General features: G+C 38.7%; 1 protein-coding gene across 4 annotated transcripts in view; it reads left to right on the top strand.

Annotated features, from left to right (window-relative positions):
• Nucleotides 1-17494, top strand: part of CNKSR2 (connector enhancer of kinase suppressor of Ras 2) — a 202547-nt gene that overhangs the window by 114463 nt on the left and 70590 nt on the right. For 2 of the 4 annotated variants that reach the window (XM_029283852.1, XM_015814425.1), the window contains 4 exons: nt 1615-1704; nt 7914-8125; nt 14954-15002; nt 15654-15826. In XM_029283852.1, coding sequence (XP_029139685.1) covers nt 1615-1704; nt 7914-8125; nt 14954-15002; nt 15654-15826 — 524 coding nt within the window. The remainder of the gene's footprint in view (nt 1-1614; nt 1705-7913; nt 8126-14953; nt 15003-15653; nt 15827-17494) is intronic. The other 2 variants (XM_029283853.1, XM_015814426.1) reach the window with 1 other exon arrangement.

Genomic DNA, 17494 nt, shown 5'->3' with positions numbered 1-17494 from the left:
AGGGACTCACCACCGTCTATCTGAGGCACAGTGGTCTCCCTTGGGCCCAGGTTCTCCCGTATAATGACCGCTACCCCACCGCCCCTACCCCGGGTCCTTGGCTGATGGAATACCTGGAAACCCGGCGGGCACATATCTACGAGGGGCACTCCCCCCTCTGTGCCCAGCCAGGTCTCGGTGATACCTGCCAGGTCCGCGCGCCCCTCTTGAATAAGATCTTTGTAAATAAATCTTATAATTGTTGATTGTACTATATGATCTTTAAATTTTATTTTAAAAACAGCAGTCATTACTGAAAAACATATCATTTGCACCAGTATCTAAGAATTAGTGGGAAAAATAAGCAAAGACATAAATATATCCTTATATTAAGCTTACTTTCTTTGTGGTTTGAAGGTACAGCAATGCCCAAATTAATTAAGCTATAAATTAAGTGTTTTGTGTATGGCTTACAAAAACAAAACTAAAATTCTGGCAATTTGTATTAAAATTTCACAAGAGTACAAATTCTGATTTAAGGATGTAAAATCAGTGGGACTTAAATTAATGAGACCTAATTGAAATACCATTTTTTCAGTTGATCTCCCTAAAGATGAGAAGGTTTGAATTTAGTACAAAGCATCTGGAAAACGTTGACGCATCCCATTTCAGTTGTGTTTTTTAAGTTCTAAACTGTTGCTCTTCTTTCATCTTTAATTATCAGTTCTAATATTATCATCTCCTTAATGATTTAATTCATTTTGAAAAGGTTGAATTATTGCAAGTTAAAAAACAGTAATTTATACTGGGAAACACATGATTAGAATTTAATGAAAGCCATTCCTATTAAGCACTAAATTTAATTATTTTGATATGAATAGAAGAATTTATTCCATGGGGTAGGAGTTTCGAAAAAGAAAAAAACCCCTTAATTTTACAAAATTGGAAATCTTGTTTCTGTATCTCTCATACATATATCCTTATATATTATATCAAAAGATAGGTTAACTTTCAGAACAGAGGTAATTAGCATAAAAATCAAGCAGGCCATTGAGAAAAATGGGATATTTCCTAGAAATGTCTGAAAAGAAAAATATCTGATCGATGTGCTCGTTTTATTTATTAGTTTGGTCTGCTTTAATTTTGTATTAGAGGAGGGAAATGTTGAGTGAAATAAGATTGGAATAGCAGAGAAAAGTGGATAAAGTGTCAAAATTATTTTTGCAATTTTCCCCTTAGAATCTGATTATATATTTAAATTAGGCTGAGCAAAAGATTAAATGCAGGGCTCAAATTCTTTTCTGATTCTTTTTGGAATGGTTATATATTTTTCATCCATAGTATTGGATGTTCATTTATGCTGACATGTATGGATGACCATGTTCCATGCAAATGTGTTACATACAAAAGTTATGAAAAGTAACATAGATGATTTTGAACAATTGATATGTCTATTAAATTGAGGGGATTTTTGTCCTTATATGTAAAGTAAAAGATTTGTAAAAAAAATATCCACTTGATAACATTAAATCACATCAAATTTTATGCATGTGCTTGAATAAAATTCAGTTACATCTTAACTCTGCAAGTTTGCTACAGGTATCCTCAAGCCCAATCTTATTTATTTTGTTGCAGGGAAACTAAGGCCTATATCTATGCCTGTAGAATATAACTGGGTAGGAGATTATGAAGAACCTAGCAAAACAAAAAGAGATAGCAGGAGAGGTAAGTAATTCTAGTCACAAATTATGCATAGCATTATTTGGTTATTTATTAAAAATAATTTCATTCCAAAATAGACACTCTTTAACTATATATTTTCATTAACTATTCCACAGTTTTTATAATAATAATGATGATGATAATAAAGTTGGAAAGGACCTTGGAAGTCATCTAGTCCAACCCCCTGCTCAGGCAGGAAACCCTATACCATTACAGATAAATGGCTGTCCAGTCTCTTCTTAAAAACTTCCAGTGTTGGAGCATTCACCGCTTCTGGAGGCAGGTTGTCCCACTGGTTAATTGTTCTAACTGTCAGGAAGTTTCTCCTTAGTTCTAGGTTGCTTCTCTCCTTGGTTAGTTTCCATCCGTTGCTTCTTGTCCTGCCTTCAGGTGCTTTGGAGGATAGCTTGACTCAGTCTTCTTTGTGGCAACCCCTAGATATTGGAATACTGCTATCATGTCACTCCTAGTCCTTCTTTTCATTAAACTAGACATACCCAATTCCAGCAACCGTTCCTTATATGTTTTAGCCTCCAGTCCCCTAATCATCTTTGTTGCGCTTCTCTGTACTCTTTCTAGAGCAGTGGTGGCGAACCTATGGCATGCGTGCCAGAGGCGGCACTCAGAGACCTCTCTGTGGGCACGCACGCCGTGCCCCAGAGATGGCAACTGTCCCTCTTCAACCAGCTGCCCACTAACTCGCTGAGGTCCTACGTGGTAGAATGCATCCCAGCACGGCTGGTTTCCCTCCCCCTTGTCCCATCCCTCCTGGCCTTGCATGCTCTCCTTTTCCCGGGCATGACCCACTGCATCGCTTCCTCAGCTCTTGGCTGGCCTTCCAGCTCAGAGGCGGCTTCTCTGAACTGCTGGTGGCGGGCTGCAGAGCCCCAAAGTGCGCCGGTTGAGGGGCCAGCAGGCTGTGGCTGCTGACGGACAGTCAGCCCCATGCGCTTGCTGGCCTCTGTGTGCAGGGTCCAATTATGTCAGGCAGCAGCCACCCCGGCCCCTGCCTCGCCTTGCCCTGCAACAATGGCATCCCTGCCCCACCCTGCCTCACCTCACCCTGCAGGACGAGCCTCCTGCCCACCGTCCCACCTACCAGATCTCCCCCAACTCTGCCTGGCCCCCACAGGCATCCCTCCCCATAAGCAACATCAAGGTGACCACGCCCACCTTGGCCACACCCACCCAGTCTGCCATGACCACCACAGCCACCCCCCACCCAGTGGGCCACGCCCACCTGGCACCCAGTGATAAATAAGTGGGTTTTGGGTTGCAGTTTGGGCACTCGGTCTCTAAAAGGTTCGCCATCACTGTTCTAGAGTCTCAACATCTTTTTTACATCGTGGTGACCAAAACTGGATGCAGTATTCCAAGTGTGGCCTTACCAAGGCATTGTAGAATGGTATTAATACTTTGCGTGATCTTGATTCTATCCCTCTGTTAATGCAGCCTAGCACTGTGTTGGCTTTTTTGGCAGCTGCAGCACACTGCTGGCTCATATTTAAATGATTGTCCACTAGGACTCCGAAATCCCTCTCACAGTTACTATTGAGCAAAGAACCACCTATACTATACCTGTACGTTTGGTTTTTCTTACCTTATGACATACATAGATTTGAAAAAAATGCCTTATTAATATATTTGGTTGATCATCATCATCATCATTATCATCATCTTAGCCTATCCATTGTAGGATGAAGGCCTCTTCTGCATGTTTTCAACCTGAGCTTTCTTTTGCCAATGAGGCCCGCAATACTTGCTGATGTCATCGATCCATCTTGTTTTAGGTCTCTTTCGTGGACGCTTTTTATCAAGTGGGATACCACTTGATTTGGTTGATATTTAAGCATATATGTTGTTTATATTTAATTAACATCATAAATTATAAATTGCTGTTTCCTAACTTACCAATTTATAAGAGTGTGTCGTGTTGAATCAGGAAGAACATAACTAATATATTCCATTGATGTTCTCTCTTTCCATGTACTTAAAATGTTCCTCTTTAGTTATCCTTCCCCCCCATTTAAATGATTAGACTATACTGCACATCAAAACACTTTATGTACAGAGTACATCACACTGCATGTGGGACTTCAGATCAGGGCATTGTGGTGTAAATTAATACTTTGTGGATATAAACTGGGTTTTCTCTGAAAATTTTAATACTTTGGAAGTTCTAAGCAAATGCAGTAATGTACAAATATCTGCAGGGGAAAAACTGATGTCTAATGCTGTCTGTTTGTTCTACTTACATTGGTAGAAAAAAAATCAGTAAATTTGATTTATATTATAACAATAATGAAAGATAAAATTAGTGGGGCCTTCTTAAAAAAAATTCCCCCTTTTTCTATGTTAGTATTGTACATGCTTTGACAACTATTCATAAGTGCTTTGGAACACATGGAAGGGCAGTATCTCTGTGCTGTTCATTAAACCAGCCCAACTGCTTTCAAGCTTCAATGTAAATCTGGGGGGGGAAAGGCTGCTTTTTTCTGAATATCTTCTGAAAGAAAGGCAAGATATACTGTGTTTCCACAAAAATAAGAACGGGACTTATATTTATTTTTGGTCCAAAAGACTTATTAAGGCTTATTTTCAGAGGGTGTCTTATTTTTCCATGTATGAGAGGCAGTGAGAGTGCAGGGCTGAAGGTGTCCGGTAGCAGCCGTAGTCCTCCAGCCCCTTGGCTGACACACTCTGGGGCTGTGAAGCCTGCACAGCGCAGGTGCTGCTACAGCCAGGCCAGCCCCTACTGGACGCACCGCATGGCCGCCCATTCCGTCCCACTGTCTGGTTGCTTGCGGTTGCAATGAGGCAGCAGGCCATGTGGCGCATCAGTGCCGCCTCCATGAGGCGAGGCGAGGCAGGTGGCTGGGGAGTGGAACTGCCCCACACGCCCAATACCTGCACACCTCAGGGCCCCCACAGCCAGGCTACCCATGCCCTGCCACCTGCCTTACTTTGCCTGTTCAGGGGTGGCTTCTCCCACTATCTCCTTCTTTCTCCTCCTTTGAACAGGACTTTGCTCCCCTTGCTGCTTTTTCAGTCCCAAATCTTGGTTTGTCTGGAGCCTGTGCAGAGAGTGTTTGGAAATGAAGCCCTGGAGCAACTGGGTGGGGTGAGAACTATTCTCTTTGCTTTTGGACTAGCTCCAAAATGGGCTGGAAGGAGTAGCCCAAGGGCTCCAATCTGGCTTTGCATCAAGGAATGGAATTGGTGGCTAGTTTGTTGGGTGAATTCTGCCTTCTTGGCCCGCTCGTCATACTGATTCACTTTGCCCTAGTGTGGAATCAATCTCAACCCCAACAGGAAGGATCCGCATTCTCCATCAAGTAAAGTTTGAAGCAGTTGAAGGCAGAGGCAGGGGGGAAGCGGGCTGTGCAGATTCCCTGTATGTGGGATTGTTTTTTTTTTTGCTGCCATACTGTATAGGGTAATTTTCTTAAAAGTTACTTGATGCAGAATGTGGATCCTTCCTGTTGCAGTCGAGATCGATTCCGCACTGGGGGAAAGTAAATCGGTACATCGAGCAGGCCAAAAATGTCAGTCAGTGTTCTTATCTCTGACCAGTGTCCTCCTGTCTCTGATTGGTCTTCCATGTTTTCCAGTTTAGCAGTTTAACCTCTAGCTGAGGTGAGGCTCTATTCTTCCAGGTTTCTTTGTTCATTTCCCCTGTCTATTAGAATAGAATAGAGCTGGAAGGGACCTTGGAGGCCTTCTAGCCCATCCCCTTGCTCAAGCAGGAGAACCTATACCATGCCAGACAAGTGACTGTCTAGCTTCTTTTTAAAAATCTCCAGTGATGGAGCTCCCACAGTTTCTGGGGGCAGGCTATTCCACTGGTTAATTGTCCTCACTGTCAGGAAGTTTCTCCTTAATTCCAGGTTGTTTCTCTCTTTGCTTCTCTCTTTCTTTCTCTGTTATTTTGACTATTGCTAGTGCCAGTGAAATACAACTTGTTGTATTTCAAATTTCAGGGAAATTGAAGGAAAAGTTAAATGAAGTTCCTTTGATCAGCTTATAACAAGGATCATTTAAAGATCTGAATCAGAGCAAGCTGGATAGTTAGAACTGATATGATTGGTACTGGCAATGTGTTGAATTTGCCGTATTGGTTTTCTGCAGTTTAAAAAGTATTCCTTCATCTTTTGACTGCTTTATTGCCTCTAATTAGTAAGCAGAAAACTCATATTTATTTAAATTACTGTTCTGTGGTGGTAAGTTATTGATTTAAAGAAAAAGAGAGAGAAGACAAAATCATTTCTTTCTCATCTGAATGGAAATGGGAACAGTTTGTCAAAGCTAAAGAATAGCCAAATATTGAATTAATTGCTGACCCATAACAGAATACAGGAAAAAAAAGCTGTGTGGGGATCTTTATTTCTTTAAAATCTATTTCTTATGATTTGCAATCTTTTAGAAAAACTGAATTTGTGCAGATTAAAAACAGAATGAATGAAGTGAAAGACAACTTTTTGGGAATAAAGCAAAGAGATGATTCTTCTGATTTCAAAATGGTATACCGTATTTTCCGGAGTATAAGACGACTGGGCGTATAAGACGACCCCCAACTTTTGAGCAGATTTTCAGGGTTTAGAAAGTCGTCTTATACGCTGGAAAATACGGTATGTTATTCAAACCACAACTTAAGAATGATTCATAAGGCCTGTTCTGTTACATCTTTTAGATATCCGTTGAAAATCTCATCACTGTAGTGTTTTCTGGATTTTGTTGTTGCTTCTATTTTCTTTTCCTCTTCCCCGAATTTATTATTATTTATACCTGTATTTTGTACATCACTTTGAGATGATATAGGAAGCAATACTTAAGATTCATCATTTTTGTGCCTTTCAGTCATTAGTAAGATAAATAACAACAAAAACAAAGATCTGCAAACCCAGTCATAGACTGTGTCATGGCAGTCACGGCAGGCAGGTGCCACTAGAAAGTTGCATTAGGACAGAGGAAGGGAAGCTGATCTTGTGAATGTTTTTTTCCTATTCCTTCTCAAAAATCACCCGGAAAAAAAAATCCCTTTTAACATTATTGGAAAGGTCCTCCACCCAATTTGACTGTAGGAGGGGGAGCCGTCGCTACCATCCTTCCTCGGTTGACCCCTCTCCTGAAAATGGTTTTCCTCTTCCAAGTGGGCATCCCATTCTATCAACGGAGGCGAGGTTCACCAGAAGGCAAGTTTGAAGCTCAGAGGAAAATGCCGATTCCTTTTCTCCCTCGCTTTCCTCTCTGGCGACTCTCATCTGCGGCGGAAGAAGGGACCCAGGTAGGCCGCGCTATTGCTGCGGTTTCTATGCCTGCCCTGCCTTGCCTTGCCCCGCCACGTTGTAAGTCAAGAATTCGGAGGCGCGAGCAGGCCAGCAGCCGCTTCCGCAATTAGTTCGGGTAAGGCGGCTGGGCGGTCCTTCTCTGCCTAACTTTTATCGCTGCTTCGGTCCGCCCCCGCTTGCTCTAGAGCTCGCGGGGAGAGCCAGAGGGAGGGCGCTTCTCTCCGCTGTATCCGGCGAAGTTAGCTGGAGGGGAGGGAGGCCCTAGGAGAGGAGCGGTGTCACTTTACCGCTTGTTCGTGCTGTATTAACGCCCCAGAAGTATTTCCTTTAGCGGTCCCGGTGGAGTCTCTCGTGGCGCATTTAAGACAAATCTTTGTGGGTCGCGATTGCATTTGCCAATGCAGTGAACCGAGGAGAGTGGCGCGCTCTCAATTGGAACCCCACGAGCTTAAGCCAACAATTTCAAAGTATCGTATTTTCCGGCGTATAAGACGACTGGGCGTATAAGACGACCCCCAACTTTTGAGAAGATTTTCAGGGTTTAGAAAGTCGTCTTATACGCCGGAAAATACGGTAATTAAAATCTTAGTTATGATTCATATAAAAAAGAATCATTCAGCTTGAGAATTATAGTTTGAAAGTAAATATGTTCAACATGAAATAACCAATTTACAAGAATACTTCACGAGTATTCAAATGCTCAGGTATTTTTTGTATTCTATTTGGATTGCATTTTGAAATGAGTAGATACAGCATTATTGATCAGATTTTATATAATTAAAACATTTTTGTACTTTATTCACAATGTTTGTGGTTTTTGAGAGGCAAGTATGTTTATTATTCAACTCTTTTTAGTCAGACTTATGTTAAATTGCTAGTTTTTAAGAAGTAATTTTGTAATACATTTTTATACCTTTTGTCTAGAAAATTCACTTCTTCGATATATGAGTAATGAGAAAATAGCTCAAGAAGATTACATGTTCCAAAGGAACAACAAAAAGGACACAGGGAAAAAATCTAAAAAGAAAGACAAGAATAACAGTCCTAGTCATTATTCTCTACTACCTAATTTACAAATAGAATCATTAAGGCAGGACAGCATGAGCACACCTGGGCCTGAAACAACTTTGTACCATGTAAGTAAAATGATAAAATGCTTCATTCTTTGTTGATGCTGTTGTTGAATAACTAAAATGATTACATATATTTATTAACACCTTATACATTCTTATCTTTTAAAGATTATTTCCAACCTTATTTTTTATTTTGCCAGATGTTTAGATTGGATGTGGCGTTTTTATCCATCTATTAAGTCCTTCCCGAGGACTTGACATGTTATTGAATGATAGTGTTAAAGGTATTGTTTCAGGATGTAAACTGTTCCAAGTAAAGCTGCCTTTGTAATTGATAATAATTTTGTCAATGCCAATGGTGTTCACCCATTGCACCAAAGGCGCCTATCACTATTGATACTATCTTTGTTTTATTTTGCCAAAGTGTTATTACTGTTATTCCTTCAAGTAAGTATTGACTTGTAGAAAGTACCTGTACAGATCAATTCAGTTTTCTTGGCAAGGTTTTTTTTAGAAGTGAAATTGCTTTTGTCTCTTTCCTACGCCTGAAGAGATTGACGGGCTCAGAGTTATCCAGCCAGTTTTTCACACTTAAGCTAGAAGTAGAATTCACAGGCTCCTGTTTTCTGGCCTGATGCATTAACCATTACACCAAACTGGCTCTTTCAATTATTATTAGATATTATTATTTTAATATTAAATGAAATAGGAAAGTCTGACTCTTTAGTGGTTTAATTTGTAATGCACTATCCTTACTATTTTATTGTGAGGGTAGGCAGCTGTGGAATAGCTATTGCAGGTAGTCCTCGACTGTTCATTTAGTGACCATTCAAAATTACAATGGCACTGAAAAAAGTGATTTATGACCATTTTTCACACTTATGGCCATTGCAGCATCAACATGGTCATATAATCAAAATTCAGATGCTTAGCAACTGTTCATATTTATGATGGTTGCAGTGTCTTAGGGTCATGTGATCACTTTTCCAGACCTTTTGACAAGCAAAGTCAATGGGGACTCCAGATTCTGTAAGGTCCTGCCTCAGCTATCCCCTCAGGAAAGCACAAATCTTGAAACAGGCATTGTTTCAAAAAGGATCTTTTACTGAGAGAAAGTGATTACAGAGAAGATAGGCGGAATCTGAAGTTCCGTGCAAGAGTGTTAAATTAAAAGTCCTGTTTCTTCAGCCCCACCTCAATGCCCCAGTCCATCAGGAGCCAATCCGCTGGCGTGAAGATGTTGTGAGAACTTTGAGCTGCGAAGGTGATCACTGGCTGTTCTTTGGTGCCTAGTCCTTGCTAGCTGGCAGGAGTTTAAACAGATGGCCCTGAGGGTTTTCCCCCCTCCCCAATTCCCTGCAGATACATCAAAGTGAAAGTAGAAACAAGGCAGAAACATCCTCAATCCACAATAGTGCATGCTCCCCCCCTTGTTGAATGGCAGTGTTCCAATACAGACCTGACAGATTCACTTAACAACCATGTTACTAACTTAACAAATGAAATGATTTGCTTAACAACTGTGGCAAGAGAAATCATAAAATGGGGCAAATGATTCACTTAACAACAGAAATTTTGGGCTCAACTGTGATCATAACTCAAGAACTACCTGTATTCTTTTTTTAACAACTATATGTAATGGAACTAAAGCTATTGGTTTGCATAGAGAAAAATGTCAATGATTAAATAAGTGGCTCCCAGAAAACCTTTTCAAATATATCCAGCTTAAATCTGGCAATTAAATTCATATAAATCTTTTTGATTTCAAGAATTACTAACATATTTTTATTTTGAATGACCATTAAAAGAATACTGAACCATTAGTCTTCATTAGAATGAGGGAAAGAAAAGGTTTTTGCAGTGCCATAGCCAACATTATCTTACATTATTACTGCTCAACAAATTCTTTGGGATTTTATATTTCTCTCTGCATCACAGTTTCATAGCCCAAGATGATTCTCCATGAGCCTAATTAGATATTAACGCTCTGCTCTTATTCCAGAAAACTAATTATAATGTTTAATTAAATGTTAGTATTAGAAAGACAGTGTGAATTTAGTGAGGTATAATATATTGCTTTGTTGTTGTTAGTTGCGAAGTCGTGTCTGACCCATCGCGACCCCATGGACAACGTTCCTCCAGGCCTTCCTGTCCTCTACCATCTTCTGGAGTCCATTTAAGCTCACGCCTACTGCTTCAGTGACTCCATCCAGCCACCTCATTCTCTGTCGTCCCCATCTTCTATTGCCCTCAATCTTTCCCAGCATTAGGCTCTTCTCCAGTGAGTCCTTCCTTTTCATTAGGTGGCCAAAGTACTTGAGTTTCAACTTCAGGATCTGGCCTTCTAAAGAGCAGTCAGGGTTGATCTCCTCTAGGACTGACCGGTTTGATTGCCTTGCAGTCCAGGGGACTCGCAAGAGTCTTCTCCAGCACCATAGTTCAAAGGCCTCAATTCTTTTGCGCTCAGCCTTTCTTATGGTCCAACTGTCACAGCCATACATTGCAAATGGGAAAACCATGGCCTTGACTATAGGTACTTTTGTTGCCAGGGTGATGTCTCTGCTTTTTAGTATGCTGTCTAGATTTGCCATAGCTTTCCTCCCCAGGAGCAAGCGTCTTTTAATTTCTTGGCTGCAGTCCCCATCTGTGGTGATCTTGGAGCCCAGAAAGATAAAATTTGTCACTACCTTCATTTCATCCCCATCTATTTGCCAGGAATTGAGAGGGCCAGATGCCATGATCTTGGTTTTCTTAATGTTGAGTTTCAAGCCAACTTTTGAACTCTCCTTCTTTACCCGCCTCAAGAGGCTCTTTAGTTCCACTTCACTTTCTGCCATTTGAGCGGTATCATCTGCATAACTTAGGTTGTTGATATTTCTCCCAGCAATCTTAATTCCAACTTTTGATTCATCTAGCCCTGCCTTTCTCATGATGTCCTCTGCATATAAGTTAAATAGGCAGGGCGACAGAATACAGCCTTGCCGAACTCCTATCCCAATTTTGAACCAATCAGTGGTTCCGTGTCCAGTTCTCACTGTTGCTTCTTGACCCGTATATAGGTTTCTCAAGAGACAAATAAGATGGTACTCCCATCTCTTTAAGAACTTGCCACAATTTGTTGTGATCCACACAATCAAAGGCTTTAGCATAATCAATGAATTAGAAGTAGATGTTTTTCCGGAACTCCCTAGCTTTCTCCATGATCCAGCGTATGTTGGCAATTTGATCTCTAATTCCTCTGCCTCTTCGAAATCCTGCCTGTACTTCTGGAAATTCTCGATCCACATACTGCTGGAGTCTAGCTTGTAGGATTTTAAGCATAACTTTACTTGCATGTGAAATGAGTGCAATGGTGCGATAGTTTGAACATTCTTTGGCATTGCCTTTCTTTGGAATTGGAATGTAAACTGACCTTTTCCAATCCTGTGGCCACTNTTGAGTTTTCCAAATTTGCTGGCAAATTGAGTGTAGCACTTTTACTGCATCGTCTTTTAAGATTTTGAATAGCTCAGCTGGAATACTGTCACCTCCACTAGCTTTGTTGCTGCTCAGCTTTCCTAAGGCCCATTTCACTTCACATTCTAGGATGCCTGGCTCGAGGTCAGTGACCACCCCATCGTGGTTATCAGGGACGTTAAGCTCGTTTTTGTATAGTTCTTCTGTGTAATTTTGCCACCTCTTCTTAATCTCTTCTGTCTCTGTTAGGTCCCTGCCATTTTGGTCCTTTATCATGCCCATCTTTGCATGAAACATTCCCTTCATATCTCCAATTTTCTTGAAGAGATCTCTGGTTCTCCCTATTCTATTGTTTTCTTCTATTTCCTTGCACTGTTCATTTAAGAGGGCATTCTTATATCTTCTAGCTATTCTCTGGAATTCTGCATTCAATTGGGTGTATTTTTCTCCCTTGCCTTTCGCTTCCCTTCTTTTCTCAGCTATTTGCAAAGCTTCCTCAGACATCCATTTTGCTTTCTTGCATTTCTTTTTCTTTGGGATGGTTTTAGTTGCTGCCTCTTGTACAATGTTGCGAACCTTCATCCATAGTTCTTCAGGCACTCTGTCTATCAGATCTAATTCCTTAAATCTATTTGTGACCTCTACTGTATATTCATCAGGGATATGATTTAGTTCATACCTGAGTGGCCTAGTGTTTTTCCCTACTTTCTTCAATTTGAGCCTAAATTTTGCAACAAGAAGCTCATGATCTGAGCCACAGTCAGCTCCTGGTCTTGTTTTTACTGACTGTATTGAGCTTCTCCATCTTTGGCTACAGAGCACATAGTCAATCTGATTTCTGTATTGACCATCTGGTGATGTCCATGTGTAGAGCCGTCTCTTGGGTTGTTGGAAAAGAGTGTTTGCTATGACCATCGTATTCTCTTGACAAAATTCTATCAGCCTGGGCCCTGCTTCATTTTGTACTCCAAGGCCAAACTTGCCTGTTATTCCAGTTATCTTTTGGCTTCCTACTTTAGCATTTCAATACCCCATGATGATAAGGACATCATTTTTTTAGTGTTGATTCTATAAGGTGCTGTAGAGCTTCATAGAACCGGTCAATTTCATCCTCTTCAGCACTAGTGGTTGGGGCATAGACTTGGACTACTGTGATATTGATTTATATATGTAAAATAAGAAATCAAAACCTGTAAATGAATGAATGAAAATATACATATTCATTCAGATAGACAGACAGACACAGACACAAACATATACAATATATGTATAGTTTTATGGTGCATTTCATCTTCCAATAGAAAACATTTTTGTTGCATTCTGTAAAAGATACCGATTGTTGCTAAATATACAAAGAAAGGTGATACGCACATGCATATCCACCTTTTAAGACATAGGTTTTTAATTTGAATATTGGTCAGTGGCAGTCCCTGGCTGATCTTTTTTGCGTTTGGAAACTAGTCATTCTTGGGAATTAGAACTTGCAAAGGAAATGTTCAAGGAATAATTAGGACTGTAGACTACACTAAGCAGTTAAAAAAACATATTGAAGAAAGTAATGATGAACCACTTTGGTTTTGTTACCAAACTACTTATATATGTCTATGAAGTCACAAAGAGTTGAGTTCTACACCAAGATTAGGCTTGAATTTTTTAGAAAGTTTACAGATGTTGTGTTTAGGTATCTTCATATTCTTTGTATAAAATGAAAATGACTAGTTTGTATACAATAATTTTTAGACATGTGAATTATCTTTAAATCAATTGAATTTTGCTTTAGATACAAAGCTTAGGAAAATAGAAACTGATATATCTGTCATGTAAGTGCAATTTATATACAAATATTGTAAAGATGTATCAATCATTTTTTATTATGATTACAGACCAGCATTATAAATAAAAGCATTAAAATAATGCTTTGTCTGTTTTTAAATAATTAAAAACAGACAAAAATATATTATGATTAGTGGTGGATTATCAGTGGGCAGTTAGAATCTGCCTAATTTTGCATTCAGTATAACAAAATTTGGCTACATTCAAAGAAACTATTTCAGACTGATCTGATAACAGCAGCTATACATAAATGAGATCAGTATTTCCTGGGTACATGAGTCCTGATAGAAGACACAGTATAGTAGGACATGAGCTGTAGTTTCGATAGGCCCTTGTCCACAGGACACAATCTCAGCCCATATGATGGGGTTTTTTTTTGTAACAGCCATCCAAAACTATAGAAAAAATGTTAAGTTTGATTTCATGTCATGGCTTGAATCAGCAATTAAACACAAAGACTTTTTTTTAAATATAAAATTTCTTGGAAAGTTAGTATTTAGCAAACTGTAATAGAGTTGTCGTGATTAGAATTTACAGGAACAGAAGCACAGAATTAATTATCACGCCTTAATCTAAATCCAACTGATGAAATTGTTCAGAAGAGGCAAGAAGAGTTAAATAGCTGATATATCATAGAACCTAATTGTAATATTTTGATGCAATTGTATCAAACCTTTGCAGTGCAGAAAAGGAATGAAGAATTGGAATTTCCCCAGGCTGATTAATACATAGCATGAAACTACTGAGGAATCATGTAATATTTACTTATTTCTAAGTTGCACTGTATGGCATCTGACTTTCCAGAGAAATATGATATTAAATATATGCTTGGTAGCATAATTTTTTTCAGGAAAATCAGATGTCATAGTCTTACTTAAAAATAAGTATAGATTTAACAGAATTAGAGTTAAATGTCTGTGATTAAAAACATTGATTTTCTTTTCAGTTATAGTTCATTTATATTTCTTTTCAGTTTCATAGCGATCAGCTCCTTGGCTAATATATGTGGAATGCCAGGCACAAATTTTCTAATTTCTAAATGACAGATTTTTTTTCCTCTTTGAATGATCTATTATAGTGTGACCAAATCACAATTTGTTTAAATTAGACTTGACAGACTTGTTTCAACTTCTTCCTTAAAACATTTTAAAAATATTACTGTTGAAATGAAACAATGAGTAAATTTTTATATAATAATGCCGTCACTTTTTCAACCACAATTATATCACATTTATCCAGAATGTGCATATAAATAATTCTAGAAGTTAAATTTAATTAGTTCATAAACTTTTCAGTTCCTTTTCTATTTGCATGAAATTTGAAATGTAAACTTTACAAGTCAAAGACCAGCATAGAACAATATAAAATAGGGTTGTTTTTTTTAATCCTCATTGATGAAGAGGGAGAAACAAACAAAACCAGATGAGGGCAAGGATAACTTAGAATACAATATCCCTAACCCATCTGTTTTTCTCCCACCTCTACATCAATGTGGTTGATGAAGAATTTTTTCTCTCCCCTCTAAAGGTTTGATAGTTATTTTACATGACTGTGATTACATTGGCATATATTAACCAAACCACATGTATGTTTTTCCCCCAGACATTTCAACAATCCTCTCTTCAGCATAAGTCTAGAAAGAAGAATAAAGGTAAATATTATGTGAAATAGTTCTTGTACATCTGGTGGCAAATAAAATAATATTGTAAGTTGTAAAAAAACATTTTAAGGTAAAATAAGTATATGGGAAATCATGAATTTTATTCAGGAAATCTAATTTTCAGTCTATTTCTATAAAAACAGCCTTTTCACTGATTTTCTTTTAGGTCTATAGCTTTTCAAGCACATGTGATTTAAAAGATTTGTGAGCTTTACATAATTATAACAAGCCAAATCCTTAAATATTCTTCCTATCAGACAAATATATTGGCAGAAAAAAAGATTCATGTTAGACTGGAAGTTTTATGAAGATCAGAATATAATTTTTCTGCATTAGATTCAAATAGTCAACTTTCCCCAAATAATTGAATTGTGGCAAGATCATAGCAAAAATATCTGAATAGCATCCCCATTCAAGTATATAGCCCTTAAACTAACAAATGTTAACACTCTCTGCTTTTATCATAGCAGATGCATACTAGTTGAAGTTTCCATTTGTCCCATTTCTCATTCTTTAGTAGCTCAGCATGTACACTTTAGGGTTTATACTTTGTAAATGGCATGATTTTGTATGTATGCATATTAATTCATTTTCCATTTTAAATACATTTATATAAATGTTGAATCAATTATTTTTTTTCAGGTCTAGCACCTAGTAAGAGTAAGCGACGTATTTCTTGTAAAGATCTAGGTCGTGGAGATTGTGAAGGCTGGCTGTGGAAAAAGAAAGATGCTAAAAGTTACTTTTCACAAAAATGGAAAAAATACTGGTTTGTTCTAAAGGAAACCTCCCTGTACTGGTACATCAATGAGGAGGTAAGAAATAGACATTACTATTTCTCTTTTACCAAAACTAACAAATATATAAACATCAAAGATACAATGTATATTTATCTAGCATTTCTTTATTTTAATTATTTTTAGAACTAAGAAGTACTCCAAAAATCAGCACTTATTTCTTCAGCAGTGAAAACTCTTATAGCATAAAAAAGTAAACGGGGCACAAATTGTGTGTACAGTTCCTCCCATGCATGTATTAAAATTAATATTTAATCATAATGAATTAAAGCAAATGAAACCTTTGTCCTTGCTTTAAAGAAAACCAGCATGCATGTATCTTAGGAGGGAACTAGAAAATACTGTAGTCATTATTTGAAAGACATGCATTTTAAGATTTTCTGACTGTTCTGTACACATATATCCTGTAAGGAACCACTTCAATCCACATCTTAAGAAAGCAGAACTTTTGGAAACAGTCTCTTCCAACAGGAACTTTTATTAAGAGAAATTGATAGCAGACATGATAGACAGGATCTGAGGGATTTCCTTACAAATCAATGTTTTAAAGTGTCCCTAAGCAACCCCCACCCCGCAGTTCTTCTGGGCAATTCAGACTGGCAGATTTCTAGGTGTTAAATCCAGGAAAGATAAATCAATCCGGCTCCGTTGGGCATGATCATTCAACAGTTCCTCACACCTTATTTTGATGATGCATAATTAAACCAGATCCCGGAGACTGCATCTTTTCACACACACCCTTTTCCTAGCTGGCCGGTAAGGAGGAGAAGTTCAGAGGGGCATAGGATGAAAGGCAAATGGTTACATTGTGATGGTTAGCAGACCTGAAAGCGAATAAACAAAAGGTTACTTTGTAGTGAATAGAGGAAGTGAAAGTAATAAAACCCGCATGCATACCCCCTCCCCCTTAGGAGTATGGCAGGATCCAGGAGAGGGTAAGAATTGGTTTTATATCAGAGAAGATAGAAAGGAAATATAACTGGATTCTGACATATCCCATTGCATTAATGAATCCTATACATCAGTGGTAGTCAACCTGGTCCCTACTGCCCACTAGTGGGCGTTCCAGCTTTCATGGTGGGCGGTAGGGGTTTTGTCTGATACTGAAGCACTTTCCTTTTTTAAAAAATTTAATTGACTTTTTAAAAAAATTTCATAGCATTATTTAAAAACATTTTCATTAGGTTTTCATAAAATTCCCTGTGACAATTTAAATTTCTGAAAATATACTATTTGTATCGCCCGCGCATAAGTTTAGTTCACGTTATGTAAGTGAAATTAAATGGCGCTATAGTGCGACCGCAAACAAAAGAGCCTCGTCTCAGAATAGCTCGCGCATCTCCCCCCACACCACCCAGCTGTAACAGACAAGCAGAGCTGGTAGCCGGCGCCCCCCCCAAACCTAATCCACGATGCGCGAGAGGCATGCGCAGACGACGATACACAGCGCAGGCTCTTTTCTTTGCGGTCGCACTGGTCAGTACGCAATTTGTGAGAGTGAGCACGTGCCTACAGCTTCAAAAAAAATATTGTGAGTCCATGTCTCAAAAAAAGAAATACGCTCGTGGCTATTTGCCAGAGTATCTGAAGATGGGTTTCATAGAATCTGTTGTAAATAAAAAACATCCAATGTGTTTATTGTGTCATAAAACATTATCCAATGAGGCAATGAAGCCAAGTCGATTG

The sequence above is a fragment of the Protobothrops mucrosquamatus genome, unplaced genomic scaffold (genome assembly GCF_001527695.2).
Source record: "Protobothrops mucrosquamatus isolate PMUCROS unplaced genomic scaffold, P.Mucros_1.0 scaffold250, whole genome shotgun sequence".
In the NCBI taxonomy this organism is placed as follows: domain Eukaryota; kingdom Metazoa; phylum Chordata; class Lepidosauria; order Squamata; family Viperidae; genus Protobothrops; species Protobothrops mucrosquamatus.
This window is presented reverse-complemented; position numbering and strand designations above follow the sequence as displayed.